At 39.8% G+C, this 15,220-nt stretch overlaps 1 protein-coding gene across 6 annotated transcripts in view; it reads left to right on the forward strand.

Moving 5' to 3' along the window:
• SH3GL3 (SH3 domain containing GRB2 like 3, endophilin A3) overlaps nucleotides 1-15,220 on the forward strand; it is a 167,527-nt gene that overhangs the window by 131,756 nt on the left and 20,551 nt on the right. For all 6 annotated transcript variants that reach the window (XR_649338.4, XR_649339.4, XM_009210789.4 and 3 more), the window contains 2 exons: nucleotides 4,157-4,260; nucleotides 5,834-5,943. Coding sequence is in view for 4 of the 6 variants with exons in the window: in XM_009210789.4 (XP_009209053.2) it covers nucleotides 4,157-4,260; nucleotides 5,834-5,943 (214 nt within the window). In the remaining 2 variants the exon portion in view is untranslated. The remainder of the gene's footprint in view (nucleotides 1-4,156; nucleotides 4,261-5,833; nucleotides 5,944-15,220) is intronic.

The raw sequence follows: 15,220 nt of genomic DNA on the forward strand, positions 1-15,220 counted from the left end.
TTTGAGAAATTCTTTAAAAGGATAAAGTGGAGAATAAAAGTGTAAGGGATTATTATCCATGTTATTAATTTAATTGCCTTACTCAAACTTTCTCAGAAACTCTGAATAAAGGCTTTTGCCCCATTGGAAAATGCATCTGTTTATAACCAGATTGCAAAATTCATGAGAAATTTTCCATAGCTTCTCTGAGGAATCCACAGAGAGTGGAGGTCTTTGACATGATAGAGCAAGAAATTACTGGTATTATTACACTGTAAATTGAAGATGACCTGTATGGGAAATGTGCCTTTTCAGTTGTTAAAGAGAATGACTTGTCGTCTTTTGAAGATGTATACTTCTTTATTCATGCTTGCCAAGCACACTTGCAGACCCCAGGTGTCTGGACAGGTATCAGCTGCTCACATCACAGTTCTCTCTCTGTCCTCGCCATGGGCTTCAGGGTGTGCTACTCTCTGCTTACTCACCCGGCTGCTCACCAAGTCCCCTGGTAAGTGATTGCTCAAGGGTCAGAGGAGGAGAGTTCCCAGCCCTGCTCCTTCTGGCCACCCCAGTTTCCATAGTCCTCTTGCAGAGTTGACCTAAGACAGTCTTTGTTACAGTATGCAGTCCTTTGAGCCATTCTTCCTTTAGGTACAGCCTAAGCCCTTTGCAGTTGGCCCTCAAGGCCAGGCTAATGGCTCAGATCTTATGCAAGTGTCCCTGAGGTTTCCACAACTCCTAGAAACTTCTAGTATCCTTAGTCCACTGTAGTTGGGGACATCTATTCTCTGTTTCCATCCTCAGGACTAAAGTACTCCCAACGGCCATATATGCTGCTAATTATCCATTAGTTTCCAGCTAAAGAGAGGTTTGGAATGAAATGTATCCACAGGGGACACATGTGTGTCACTTGTGGATTGTACATTGTGTGTAGTCTGCCATGGGAGATAAATTGAGTTAATTCCTGTTTTGGGGTTATCCCTCAGAAGAGAGTGAGAAGCCCTGGGATACAGCCAAGCCAACAGTGAAGTCCCCAGGCCCAGTCACGATGGGTCCATTACCCCCTGAGTTTGGTTCCTATGTGTCTCCAGGCAACAACTCCCATCACCATGAATGGGGGACCCTGGGCAGCACTAATCTCATTGTTAGGTTTTTGCGTAGTTTGAGGATGGGCTAAAATAGCTCTGTATCAGTTTCCTGTTGGGGCCATAACAAATGACCACAAACTGTAGCTTAAAGCAGCACACATTTATTGTCTTCCAGCCTAGAGTCCTAAAATAAAGGTGTGGGTAGGGCCACGTTTGTTCTGGAGGCTCTGGAGGAAGAAGCTGCTTCTTTGCCTTTTCCAGCTTCTACAGGCCACTTGCATTTCTTGGCTCATTCTTCGCTTCCTCCCTCTTCACAGCCAGTGGCACAGCATCTTCACATACCTCATTCTGACCTCTACTTCCATTGGCACATCTTCTCTGACCTTGGCACTCCTGTCTCCCTCTGAAAGGACCTCATGATTACGTTGAGCCATTCAGACATTCCAAAATAATCTCCTCATGTTAAGATCCTTAACTCAGTCATAACTGCAAAGTCCCTTTTGCTATGTGAAGTAACATATTTGCAGGTTTGGGGAACTAAGATTTGGACATCTTTTCAGGCTCCGTGATTCTGTCTACCTCAGGCCCCCTCTGGTTTTATGGTTCTGTGCATCTCCCAGGTAGCTTCACAGCCCTCACTTCACACATTTGTCAGCCACCAAGGCCTGTGCCTCCTTGACCTTTAACCTACGTGGAAGTCTGCTTGCATTATGAGTTTCTCACTTCAAACATCAGCTGAGTGTGAGCCCATCTGTAGGAGCTAGAGTGCTTCATTTTCAGAAAAGGGAGTGGATTATCTGGAAATCCAGTTCCTCGGCATATATTACGTGAACATTTTTATGGGTGAGGTCACACTTTGCTCTGAATAGATGGCACCAGCAAAGTGTCAGCCCAGGTCTCAACCTAGAAGTGGAATTAAGCCTTTCTTCCCATCCCAGGTGACTTTCTCTGATTCAACAGATGGACTGCTAAAATTCCAACAATGGAAGAAATGTTTTACCTTTTGGTCAGGTTTTGGCTCTTGCTAGGCCTGAGTTTATTGCTTTATCTTGGTTCTGCCTGTCTAGGTATTTATTTCTAATCGTTGTTTGGGAAGCTCAATCCACCTGTGTTGGTCCCCGTGGTCCCCAGCACACATCTCAATGCTCATGATCTGGGGGACAGCTGGAAGCTTCCATTTTTTTCAAGGAGGAAAATAATCTACTTGTAGCACACCTGGTCTTCACAGTCAACAAGAGACTTACAGCCTAGTAGCCACCCCTTCAGGACTTGTACTGAGCACCTACTAGGTGCAGGCATTGGGCAGTGCTGCCATTATTTCCCAAGGTTTAAGGGCTTTCAGGATTCATTTCCTTCCCAGAGTCAGCCACCCAATGAGCAGTTACAAATGCATCTCTAGATTACGTCGCCTTGTGTTTTAGCCACGACAGAGAGGATAGCTTGTAATCCCTTTGCCCCCTTCCCGTTCCCCAACCCCAAATATGTTTCAAGAAATACTCATTTAGTTATCTTTCACAATTTCTTTAAAAATTATAAAATACAAGCATTTTATAAAGTGGGTAATAAGACAGGACAAATAAATTTTACTAAAGGCAGAGAGGCATGGCATCGTTTTCACCAAGCACACCACTCTAGCACTGTAAGGAAGAAAAATTGTTTCTATAATAAATTCTACTCTGATTGTGCTAGGCCATGGCCCTGGACTTATTTAAAAGTATGTGTAAAAGCCAAAGATGTGAAATTTAAGAAATCCTTAGGATTTGGTAGGGGCCAGGCTGTCTTTGTTTTGTTTATTGGGTTTTTGGAAATTTAAGGCTAGGCTTGTTGCTTTTCCAGCCACAGAGCATGGTAAAGTAAATGAAACTCGACAGGATTTCATTGTTCGGATGCTGATCGCAGCTTGGCACACATGGAGTTCCATGTATACCTTACATGCATATTGAGCCCGTGTTTAAAATAGTATAAGTGGGTAAGAAAAATTTAAGTACAGGCAACTAAAGAATGATTTGCAACTACAAATGAAAGTAGCGTGGATCTTTGAAGGCTGACAAGTCCATGATTGGTTAGGCAGGGTGAGATTGTGTGAATGAATCAGCAGGCAGACTTTGCCCTAAAGCTGAGTAGAAAATGAAGTATGGAAATGATGCATAGGCTTTAGGGAAACCTGCGAAGTGTAGGATTGATTTTGATTTGTGTCTTTGTCCAGCTCTATAGTTGATTGGATTCTTGCTGGGGGAGGCCCATCACCTCAACCCTCTGGGGCTTGCCTCTGGGGCTTCCAGAAATAAGCTTAATCTCTTTCCTATAGCAGCCCCTCAGACACGTGGGGGAGCAGGAAAGCTCTCAGGCCTTCCTCAGATTGCTCTTCCTCAAGTTATACAGCCCCATATCATCCAGGTTTTTATTATAAGACACAGCTTTTAAAAATTCATTGTAAGTTAGTCATTAATTTCATGAATGTCTTGATTTGTGGGAAACAGAGATGCCAGTGTCTTTATAGTTCATTCCCTTTAGCTCTATGTTTCAGGGAAAATATGTTGAGTGGATAGCAACAAAAAGCGTATAGGGGACAGGGAAATCGCCCCCATTCACATATTGCTCTCAGCCCCCTTTCTTATCTGTTTCATTTACAGTTCTTAACTGTTTAATTTACTTAATGTCTTGATTTGGCTTAGCTAGAAAGTGCGTGTAGAGACACTTGACTAAGTAGGCAGTTCCTTTGCTAAATGTTGGCTTCATTTATAACTGGAAGAGCTTTATCTCTCTGTTTTCAGATCCATGAGCTTTATAGCATAGAAAATCTCCTGAGAAAAATCATCATCTAATTGGAAAAACAGGCATTTTATTGAGTTAAATCAAATTCATGATCACAAATAATTTTGAACATGTTTTTCCAGCATTTATAGCTCCATACCATGACCTATATGATTATTATACAGAGCTCCTAGATGAAATTAAATGAAATGGACCAGAGCCGAGGCAGACGCTGGCCTTCCCTGCAAAGCTGGGTCTTTGTTGCTGGTCTCCTCTCTTTCTGGACATTACATAGGTTCTGGCCTCCATGGAGTAATTTTCCACTTCTGCTGCAGGTAGAACAAGTCAGCCAGTTGGCCGTGTTCATAGAGGCAGCATTAGACTATCACAAACAGTCCACAGAGATTCTGCAGGAGCTGCAGAGCAAGCTACAGATGCGGTAAGCGCCTCCACGTTTCTTACAAGCCAAGGGCTGCGGAGGTAACATCTATTGAAATCCATGTGTCTGTCTCTCCATCTCTCCATCTCCCCTTTCCCCCACCTCATTCTGTTCTGAATTTTCTTTCACCGGCTTTCATGGTTGGATGTGGGATGGGACTGAGATAATAAGTACTGGCTTTGGCCATTAGGGTAGAACTGGGAAAAGGGACCTGGCAGCTTTTCTCCTTTTTCTTTTCATTAAATCCCTTTTTTGGTGACCTGTGTTTAGGGCAACTAACCAAAGTTGCTCTCCCACCTGGGACATCAACTCCTACAGAACTACCCTGGCTTCACTGCTGATTTGATGAGAGTTTAGCTCTCCATTCACAAAGAGTTGGAAAACATCCAGAGCTATGGAAAAAAGTGAGATGCTCTATGGAAAATATGTAAATATCTGTTTTTTAAAAAAAGATAATGTTTTCACTTCACCAATACGAATTTCAGGCTATGTTCATATTATTGACTGGTATTGAAAGAGTCAAAATATTGACAAATTTGAGGCTGTGTTCATAATATTGACAGGTATTGAAAGAGTCAAAAATATTTTCTGAACAATCAAAGAAAGGTTTCTGTGTTCCTTGTGACTTTAATAATAGATGTAGTCTATACTTTTCTGAAAATTAGTAATATCATATCCTGTTTGCATGGCAACCCTACTTATTAGAATATTGGGTTAAAAATACCCTGTTTTTAAACTAGATTTGATAACAGAAAATTGTTTTACACAGGATTATGGTAATGCATAAATTTCGAGGGATTTTTACTTAAATCAGTGACTTAGTTACACAGGGAAGACAAAGATGTGTTAAGTCCCTGAAACATCCACTTCTGCAGGCAGATAGTTTACCTATTACTCACAGGAGGGTATTTTCATAATTCTATTGTAATCTATATGAGTAGAGTGAGGGAGAAGGCAGCTCCCATCACTGGATGCTGGCCGCGTCCCACGCACTTGCTGGATGCCTCAGAGACTTGATGAAGAAAATTAGTCTTTTTTTTTGAGATGAAGTCGTGCTCTGTTGCTCAGGCTGGAGTTCTGTGGTGCGATCTCAACTCACTGCAACCTCCGCTCACTGCAACCTCTGCCTTCCGGGTTCAAGAGATTCTCCTGCCTAAGCCTCCCGAGTAGCTGGGATTACAGGCGCCCACCACCATGCCTGGCTAATTTTTGTATTTTTAGTAGAGATGGGGTTTCGCCATGTTGGCCAGACTGGTCTTGAACTCCTGACCTCAGGTGATCTGCCTGCCTTGGCCTCCCAAAGTGCTGGGATTACAGGCATGAGCCACCATGCCTGGCCCAATTAGTCTTCTTCAAGATGAATTTCACTCACAAGCTCAAATAGAGTTGAAAAGCTACATTTGTGATATCACCTCCATCACTTTTGGCTACTCAAGAGTCAGTGTGTAAAAATCATCCCTTTCATGACCACTGGCTGTAACCTAAGTTCCTGTACTCAACAAGGCAGAGAGAATGTGTGTTTGGAAAGCTTTCAACATCAGATGTCTGGCTCATCTTATGATGTGTGTTACAGAATATCAGCTGCATCCAGTGTCCCCAGACGAGAATACAAGCCAAGGCCTGTGAAAAGGAGTGCTAGTGAGCTCAATGGGGTTTCCACCACCTCTGTAGTGAAGACGACAGGTAAGTTTACCATTCTAATATGCTAAGTGTGCCTTTAGTAAAGCGCTTCTAGAAACACACACTTACGCTTGTTTCTGGGTCAGTGAATACACACAGACCCTGGATATCTTTCTTTGGTTGTTTGGTAAGTTCCCTTTTCCCCTAAAAGTGCCCCTTTTTTTCTGTTCCCTGGGGAAGAATTCCATCACTTATATAATGTGGCATTTAGAACCTTGGCCATAGAACCATTATTGCTACATCATCCTATATTTTTTTAACTCTTTGAAAATATTTTCTTAATTTATTTTTAAGTTGAAATTAGCATTTCTGAGCAACTGTTATATGCTAGATACTATCTTAAGTGCTGCATCATTATTTTTTATTAAACAAGTGACGCAAATGTGTCTTTTAGTAAAATAATCAAACAAAAAAATTGGTAAAATAGTCACACAGAAAAAAGATTTAATGGTGTAAGTCATTCTATAGTCTCTTGTGATTACCCACACCATCCCAGTTCACTTCCTAGATGTAGCCACTGTTAAAAATTTGGTATAACTATTGTCATATCTATTGATGTACATAGATATACACATAAATACAGCGTTTTGGATTTTTTTCTGTTTTTTTTTTTTTTTCTTTTTTGAGACAAGGTCACCAGGCTGTAGTGCAATGGCATGAACATGGCTCAGTGCAGCCTTGACCTCCTGGGCTCAGGTAATCCTCCTGCCTCAGCCTCCCATGTAGCTGGAACTACAGGCATATGTGACCCTGCCAGGCTAATTTTTTTCTTTTTTGTAGAGACAAGGTCTCACTTTGTTGCCCAGGCTGGTCTGCAACTCCTGGGCTCAAGCAATCCTTCCGCCTCAGCCTTCTGAAGTGCTGGGATTACAGGCATGAGCCACTGTACCCAGCCTTGTTGCTATTTTTTAAATGCGAGATTATACTAGGCATATTGTTCGGCAGTTTTCTTTTTAAAATGTATCACTGTTTCTTGGAGTTATTTCCATATCATGCATATAGATCTATCCCACTGTTTTAACAGCTTCATAGTTTTCTATTATACCATTTCCCTATTAGTGGACATTAAGGTTTTTTCCAGTTATCCACTGTGCTGGCTACACTACTATTAAAGCATGAACACCTGCTTCTCCACACCCATGCCAGTTGACTTCCATTTCTGCCAAGCACTCATGAGAAAAAAATGGTATCCCGTCTTAATTTGCATTGCCATGATTATTAGTGAGGGTGAACTTTCTTTTCTGTATTTTAATTTGTATTTCCTTGTGTCTGAATTCAGTCTGTTTATGTCATTTATTTGTGGTTTTTGGGGGTAGTTTGCTTTATCTTGTTGTTTTATAGGAGTTCTTTCCATATGGGGATATTAATAATTTTTTTCCCAGTTTGTCATTTATCTTTAAACTTTGCTTATGGAGTGCCTTGTCTCTTTGTTGCTTTTGCTGTTGTTTGCTTTGTTTAGTTTTTCTTCCAGTATACAGAAGCTTTTATTTTGATGTAGTCAAATGTATCTGTCTTTTGCTTATGACTTTTACATTTTGTGCCCTGTCATGATTACATTTTGTGCCCTGTTGTGAAAAGTCTTCCTATCCCTGGAGTTACTCTTCTATGGTTTTCTACTACTTTGAATAATCTTTTCTTAATATTTAGATCTTTATCATGAGGATTTATTTTTGTAAATGAAAAGAGGTTCCCAAACTATCTTTCAGAGTTGTGCTACTGTTTCACATCCCCACCAGCAATGCATTAGTGATCCAGTTTCTCCACATCTCTGCCAGCATTTGGTGTTGTCACTATTTTTTATTTTAGCCACTTTGATAGGTGTGTAGTGAATCTTACTGTGGGTTTAATTTGCATTTCCTTAGGGATTTAATGATGTTGAATATCTTTTAATGTGTTTATTTGCCATCTGTGTATCCTCTTTGGTGAAATGTTTCTTCATGTCTTTTGTCCATTTTCTAATTGGATTGTTTACATTTTTACTGATGAGTCTTGAGAATGCTTGATTTATTCTAAATACAAGTTCTTTCTATATATGTGATTTGCAAATATATTCTCTCTGTAGCTTATCTTTTTATCCTTTTAACAGGGTCTTTCACAGATCAAAATTTTTAATTCTTATGAAGTCCAGTGTATTCATTTTTACTTTTATAGATTGTGTGAAGTCTAGGAATTCTTTGCCTAACCCTAAATACTAAAGATTTTCTTCTATTTTCTTTCCTTTTTTTTTTGAGACGGTGTCTCACTCTGTAGCCCAGGCTGGAGTAGAGTGGTGCAATCTCAGCTCACTGCAACCTCTGCCTCCCAGGTTCAAGCGATTCTTCTGCCTCAGCCTCGCGAGTAGCTGGGACTACAGGCGCACACCACAATGCCCAGCTAATTTTTGTATTTTTAGTAGAGATGGGGTTTTGCTGTGTTGGCTGGGCTGGTCTCGAACTCCTGACCTCAAATGATCTGGATGCCTCAGCCTCCCAAAGTGCTGGGATTACAGTTGTTGAGCTACCATGCCCGGCCTCTCCTATGTTTTTTCTTAAGTCTGTGATCCAGTTTGTGTTAATTTTTGTATAAATGTGAGACTTAAGTTGAGATTCATTTATTTTGCCTAGGGGTGTCCAATTGCCCTTTCAAACACACATTGCTCATATAAGCTGCACAGTGTGAATTTTCTTCCATCCCTATTGCTATCCTTAAAGGTTTTTGGGTTTTTTTTCCCATTTAAAAACAAAAATTATCAGAGTAATATGTATATGTAGTTTAAAAAGAAAATGGTAATATGCGTATGTGGTTTTAAAAATGCAAATGTAGTTACCTCTACCTCTGTGTGAAAACATGGGCAGGCCCCATGAATTTTCTCATTAGTAAAACTATAAATTATCAGAATATATGTGTATACATTTTTTAAAAAAACATGGTGCAAGCTTTTTCGTGAGAAATGGTAGTTTCCCCTTCAACTCCTTTCCCAGTGCTTATTTTCTGCTCTCAGAGGAAACACTTTCAACTCTTTTGCATATTTATTTGGTACTTAACTTCATGATGCTTGTTTTTTACAATTTCTTGATTTTTCAGTTTTGGATAAATGTATTGATTTCCTGACATGGAAGATAAAGGCTTAGCTTTGTAACCCTTGGTCTTCCATAGACTTCTCCCTTCTTTCACCCTTCCAATTTACTTATAATCACTGTTATTGTTAAATAAATATTCATTGTATAACCATCACTTCCATCATGTGGGACTCTTAAAATGCCCTCCTCCCCTTTTTCCCTGCTCTTATTTTGAATTGCCTGCTTCTGGATGAAAATGTGAGCAGTCTCCATGGCTTCTCTGACCACTCTTGGGTCACATAAGTTCTCCAGTCACTTGAGTGTGTACGTGCAGGCTCGTGCAGTAGTCAAAATGCTAAGACCCATGTCACAGTCAAAGCTTTCATCTTGATTTAAAGTTCGGCTTTCACTCCTCCCCAAGCTCTGGCCTGTTGCAGTGGGAACACTGGTGTCAGGGAAGAGGTTGTCTTTGGCTTTTTCTCTTTCCCCATCTACTCCTTCTGTTCTACAGTCCCCAGAGAATGTATTTTAAGCTCCCTGAAGAATCTTTTAAAAGTCCTTCTCTCTTGATTTGGTGTGAAATGAAAAGGTCACAACACATCCTGCCTCCTCCACACTCTCTCCAAACATTTTTCTAAAAATCCTTTTTAATGTCCATCTTCTGACCTGTTAATGCCATAGATGTAGGCTGGGATTGAAAGTTACAAAATTGGCTTCCCTCATCTCTTCTCTTTTCGTTTGTTTCCAAATCCTGCATAAGTTGTCTTCTGCACATCAGTTAAAACAAAGAAACAAACAAACAAAAACAGTTCTGGGGCCTCATCCAAAACTTCCATTTTTCCATCCTCTAACACTTGTTTACAATGTCGTGAGCACAGAAATAATATTCACAGCAGTATCACATAGTATACTATCATTGCATTTCTATTCTTATACAATTGTTGTTGTCTTGATGACTGTAGCTTTGTAAGTTTTGAGGTCAGGTTCTGTTAGTCCTCTAACTTTGGTCTTCATTTTAAAAATCGTTTGACTATTCTAGTTACTTTGCATTTTCATGTGAGTTTTAGAGATCAAATTTTCAATGTTTCAAAAAAATTCCTGCTCAGATTTTTATTTGGATTGGGTGAATCTGTAAATCAATTTAAGAGGTATTGATAGCTTAACAATATTGAGTGTTCCAGGCTGGGCGCGGTGGCTCACGCCTGTAATCCCAGCACTTTGGGAGGCTGAGGCGGGCGGATCACAAAATCAGGAGATCGAGACCATCCTGGCTAACATGGTGAAACCCCGTCTCTACTAAAAATACAAAAAATTAGCCAGGCATGGTGGCAGGCGCCTGTAGTCCCAGCTACTCTGGAGGCTGAGGCAGGAAAATGGGGTGAACCTGGGAGGCGGAGCTTGCGGTGAGCCAAGATTGCACCACCACACTCTAGCCTGGATGACAGAGCGAGACTCTGTCTCAAAAAAACAAAAACAAAAACAAAAAAACAATATTGAGTGTTCCAGTCTTGAACACAATCTATTTTATTTCCCATTTATTTAGGTCTTCTTGAATTTCTCTCAGCAATGTTTCGCTATTTTTAGAATATATACAGGTCTTTTAAATTTTTGCATCAATCTCTAAGTATTTTATATCTTTATGCAATTTTAAACAGCATTTTAATAAAATTTCCATTTCTGAATTTTTGTTTCTAGCATTCATAATATTCCATTGATTTTTGTATATTGATCTTGTATCCTGCCATGGTGCTAAATTTACATCTTAGGTCTAGTAGTTTTTTAATAGATTCCATAGTTTTTCTACATAGATGTTCATATCCTCTGTAAATGAAGACAGTTTTACTTGATATCTGCATACCTTTGTTTTTCTTGCCTTTTTTCACTTGCTAGAACATGCTGAGTACAAAGGGTTAGAGTGGACATCCTCGCTTTGTCTCTGATTTTAAGGGAGAAGCATTCAGTACTTCATAATTAAGGATGATTTTAGCTGTAGAGTTTTCATATAATTTTTTTTTTTTTTTTTGAGACGGCGTCTTGCCCCGTTGCCCAGGCTGGAGTGCAGTGGCACAGTCGTGGCTTGTTGCAACCTCAACCTGCTGGGCTCAAAAGATCCTCCCACATTAGCCTCCTGCGTAGCTGGAACTACAGGCACACACCACCAAGCCTGGCTAATTTTTGTATCTTTCGTAAAGATGAGGATTCTCCCTGTTGCCTAAGCTGCTCATGAACTTCTGGGTTCCTACTATCCGCCTGCCTTGGCCTTCCAAAGTGTTGGGATTACAGGCGTGAGCCACTAGGCCTGGCCTTCATAGATTTAAAAAATCAGATTGAGGGAATTCCCTTCTAGTCATAAATAGTTTGAAGAGAGTTTTAATGAGAAACAGTCTTTGAATTTTGTCAGATGCCTTTTTTTGGTATCTGTTGAGATGATCATTTGTTGTTTTTTTTTTTAATTTGTTAATATGGTGAATTACATTATTAGTTAAATCAACCTTTCTTCCCTAGGATAAACTCTTTGTGGGAAAGTTTTTTAAAATTAATTTTAAATTTTAGAATAGTTTTAGACTTACAGAAAAGTTGTGACGATAGCACAGGGCATTCCCATATACTCCTCCATTCTTCTATATTAACATTTTATTAGTATGTTACATTTACTCTAAATAATGAACATATATTTATATTAACTAAAGTCCATACTTCATTTACGTTTCCTTAATTTTTACCTACTGTGCTTTTTCTGTTCTAGGATCCTATCCAGAATAGCACATTGCATTTGGTCATCACATCTCCTTTGGCCCCTCTTGCTGTGGCAGCTTCTAAGACTCTCTTTGTCTTTAATGAACTTGACAGTTTTGGGGAGTACTGTTTACATATTTTGTAGAATGTCCCCCAATTGAGATTTGTCTGATGTCTTTACATGGTTAGACAGGAGTTGTGGGTTTCTGGGAAGAAGATCACAGAGGTAAAGTGCCATTCTCTTCCCATCACCTACCATCTCACACTAGTCAGAATGGCTGGTATTAAAAAGTCAAAAAATGATAGATGCTGGCAAGGCTGCAGAGAAACGAGACAGCTTATACACTGCTGGTGGGAATGTAGATTACTTTAGCCACTGTGGAAAGAAGTTTGGCAATTTCTCGCACAACTTAAAGCAGAACTATCATTTGACCCGGCGTTCCCCTTACTGCGTATATACCCAAAGGAATATAAATCATTCTACCATAAAGACAGATACACGTGTATGTTCATCACAGCACACAGCACTATTCACAATAGCAAAGGCGTGGAATCAAACTAAATGCCCATCAGTGGTAGACTGGATAAAGAAGACGTACATATACACCATGGGACACTACACAGCCGTAAAAAAGAATGAGATCATGTCCTTTGCAGCAACATGGATGGAACTGGAGACCGTGATCCTAAGTGAACTAACTCAGGAACAGAAAACCAAATACTGCATGTTCTCACTTGTAAGTGGGAGCTAAACATTGAGTACACATGGACACAAAGAAGGGAATAATAGCCAGTGGGGACTGCTTGAGGGTGGAGGGTGGGAAGAGGGTGAGAATTGAAAAATATGCTGATCACCTGAGTGTCGAAATAATCTGTACACCAAATCCCCATGACACACAGTTTACTCATGTAAAAAACCTGTGCATGTACACCTGAACCTAAACGTTAAACAAAAAAATATGTCCTATCAACAAGATTAATCACTGCTGATACTGATCTGGGTCAGCTGGCTGAGGCAATATTTGTCAGCTTTCCTCTGTAAAGTTACTCCTTTTTTTGTTTATTTGTTTTTTTCTGCGTGAAGGCTTTAAACTATAAATTCAACATCTTTATAGATAGAAGGCAATTGAGGTTATCTGTTTCTTCCTGAGTGAACTTTAGAAGTTTGTGTGTTTCAAGGAATTTATCCCTTTCATCTAAGTTGTCAAATTTATTGCATAAAGTTGTTCATAATATTCCGTTATTATCCTTTTAAGATATATAGAATTTGTAGTGATTTACTTCTCTCAATCATTTTTGAAATTGGTAATTTTTGTCTTTTTCTTTTCTTAATCATTTTAGCTATAGATTTATCAGTTTTATTAATCTTCTTAAAGAGCCAGCTCTCTGTCTCATTGATTTTTCTCTGTTGTCATTGAGTCCTTTTGCCTTTTCCGATGTGTTAAGTGCTCTCAATTTCCCCTTAAGTACCACTTGAGCAGTATCTCATGCACTCTGATATGCTGAGTTTTCCCTTTCATCGTTTTTACAATTGTTTCTAATTTTACTTTTGATAACCTCTTTAACTCTTGGTTTCTTTTGAAATGTGTTATATATCATTTCCACATATGTGGATATTTTTCAGATCTCTTTCGGTTTTAGATTTCTATTTGATTCCATTTTTAAATTTTATTTATTTATTTATTTATTTTTTGAGACAGAGTCTCGCTCTGTCGCCCAGGCTGGAGTGCAGTGGCCGGATCTCAGCTCACTGCAAGCTCCGCCTCCTGGGTTTACGCCATTCTCCCGCCTCAGCCTCCTGAGTAGCTGGGACTACAGGTGCCCGCCACCTCGCCCGGCTAGTGTTTTGTATTTTTTAGTAGAGACGGGGTTTCACCGTGTTAGCCAGGATGGTCTCGATCTCCTGACCTCGTGATCCACCCGTCTCGGCCTCCCAAAGTGCTGGGATTACAGGCTTGAGCCACCGTGCCCGGCCTGATTCCATTTTTTTAAAATCAAATAACATACTTTGTATGAATCATACCCTTTAAAATTTTTTGAGACTTGCTTGATGGGCCAGAATATGATCCATCTTGGTAAATAATCTGTGTACACTTGAGAAGAATGTGTGTTCTATTCTTGCTGGGTAGGGTGTTTTATAAATGTCAATTAGGTGAAATTATTTAATAGCGTTCTTCAAGTCTTCCATATTCTTACTGATTTTTTAGTCTATGTTTTCCTATTAATTTTGTGGCAGAAGGTATTAAAATCTCTGATTATAGTTATGGATTTGTCTATTTCTCCTGGCAATTGTATCCAGAAGTATGGGAAGTGGGCTACATTCCCTTCCCTATTCCTCATTTGCATTGACCCTTTTAATCTGATTACTTGCATTTTTTAAAACATGGAAAGCGTGTGTGGTTTTTTTTGTTTGTTTGCTTGTTTTTTTTAAGATACGGGGTTTTGTCGTGTTGCTCAGGCTGGTCTCCAACTCCTGGGCTCAACATTCCTTCCACCTCGACCTCTAAAGTGCTAGGATTATAGGCGGGTTTTTTTTTTGTTGTTTTCTTTCTTTCTTTCTTTCTTTCTTTTTAATGCCTTAAATATCCTTCTCTATTCCCTTTCTTTTTGCCCTTGTAAGCAACTACTAGAGGTTGAAACTTTTGGTCCTTCCTTTGCCTCGTCTTTTCCTCCTTGCTCTCTGTACTTCTGTCTTTCTATTCTGCCCTCTGAGGACATTTCACCTTCTTACTTTATTCCTTGATCCATTTATTTATTTAGCATATCTATTGAATTTCTTACTCCAATTGTATTGTTCTCTATTGATGCTGCCATGAAATACCACAAACTGTGTGGTCTAAAATAACACAATGTATGATCTATTTTACAGTTCTGGAGGTCAGAAATCCTAAAATCAAGGTGTTCGCATTCCAGACAGGGTGAAATCCATTTTCTTGCCTCTCCTGACTTCTAGAGGCTGCCTGCATTGCTTGCCTCATTGCCCCTTGATCCAGCTTCCCAGCTGGTGCCATGACATCTTCAGATCTCCCTGCCTCCATTGTCAGATCTCCTTCTCTAACTCGGATTCTCCTGCTTCCCCCTTATAAGGACTGTTGTGATTATACTGAACCTACCCACATAAACCCAGGTAACCTCCCCATCTCAAAATCTGTAACTTAATCACATCTTCATATTCCCTTTCGCTGTGTAAGGTAACATATCCACAGGTTCTGAGGATTAGGAAGCAGACATCTCTGGGGGAGGCTATTGCTCTGCCTACCATGATAAGTGTTCAAATTTACATTTTTAAAAAATTTTACAAGTAACTAGACCCTTCATATTCTTATGAGAATATTAATTATACTTCTTCTTATTATTATTATTATTTGAAATGGAGTTTCGCTCTTGTCACCCAGGCTGGAGTGCAATGGTGCGATCTTGGCTCACTGCAACCTCCACCTCCCAGGTTCAAGTGATTCTCCTGCCTCAGCCTCCTGAGTAACTGGGATTACAGGTGCCCATCACCA

The sequence above is a fragment of the Papio anubis genome, chromosome 7 (genome assembly GCF_008728515.1).
Source record: "Papio anubis isolate 15944 chromosome 7, Panubis1.0, whole genome shotgun sequence".
Classification (NCBI taxonomy): domain Eukaryota; kingdom Metazoa; phylum Chordata; class Mammalia; order Primates; family Cercopithecidae; genus Papio; species Papio anubis.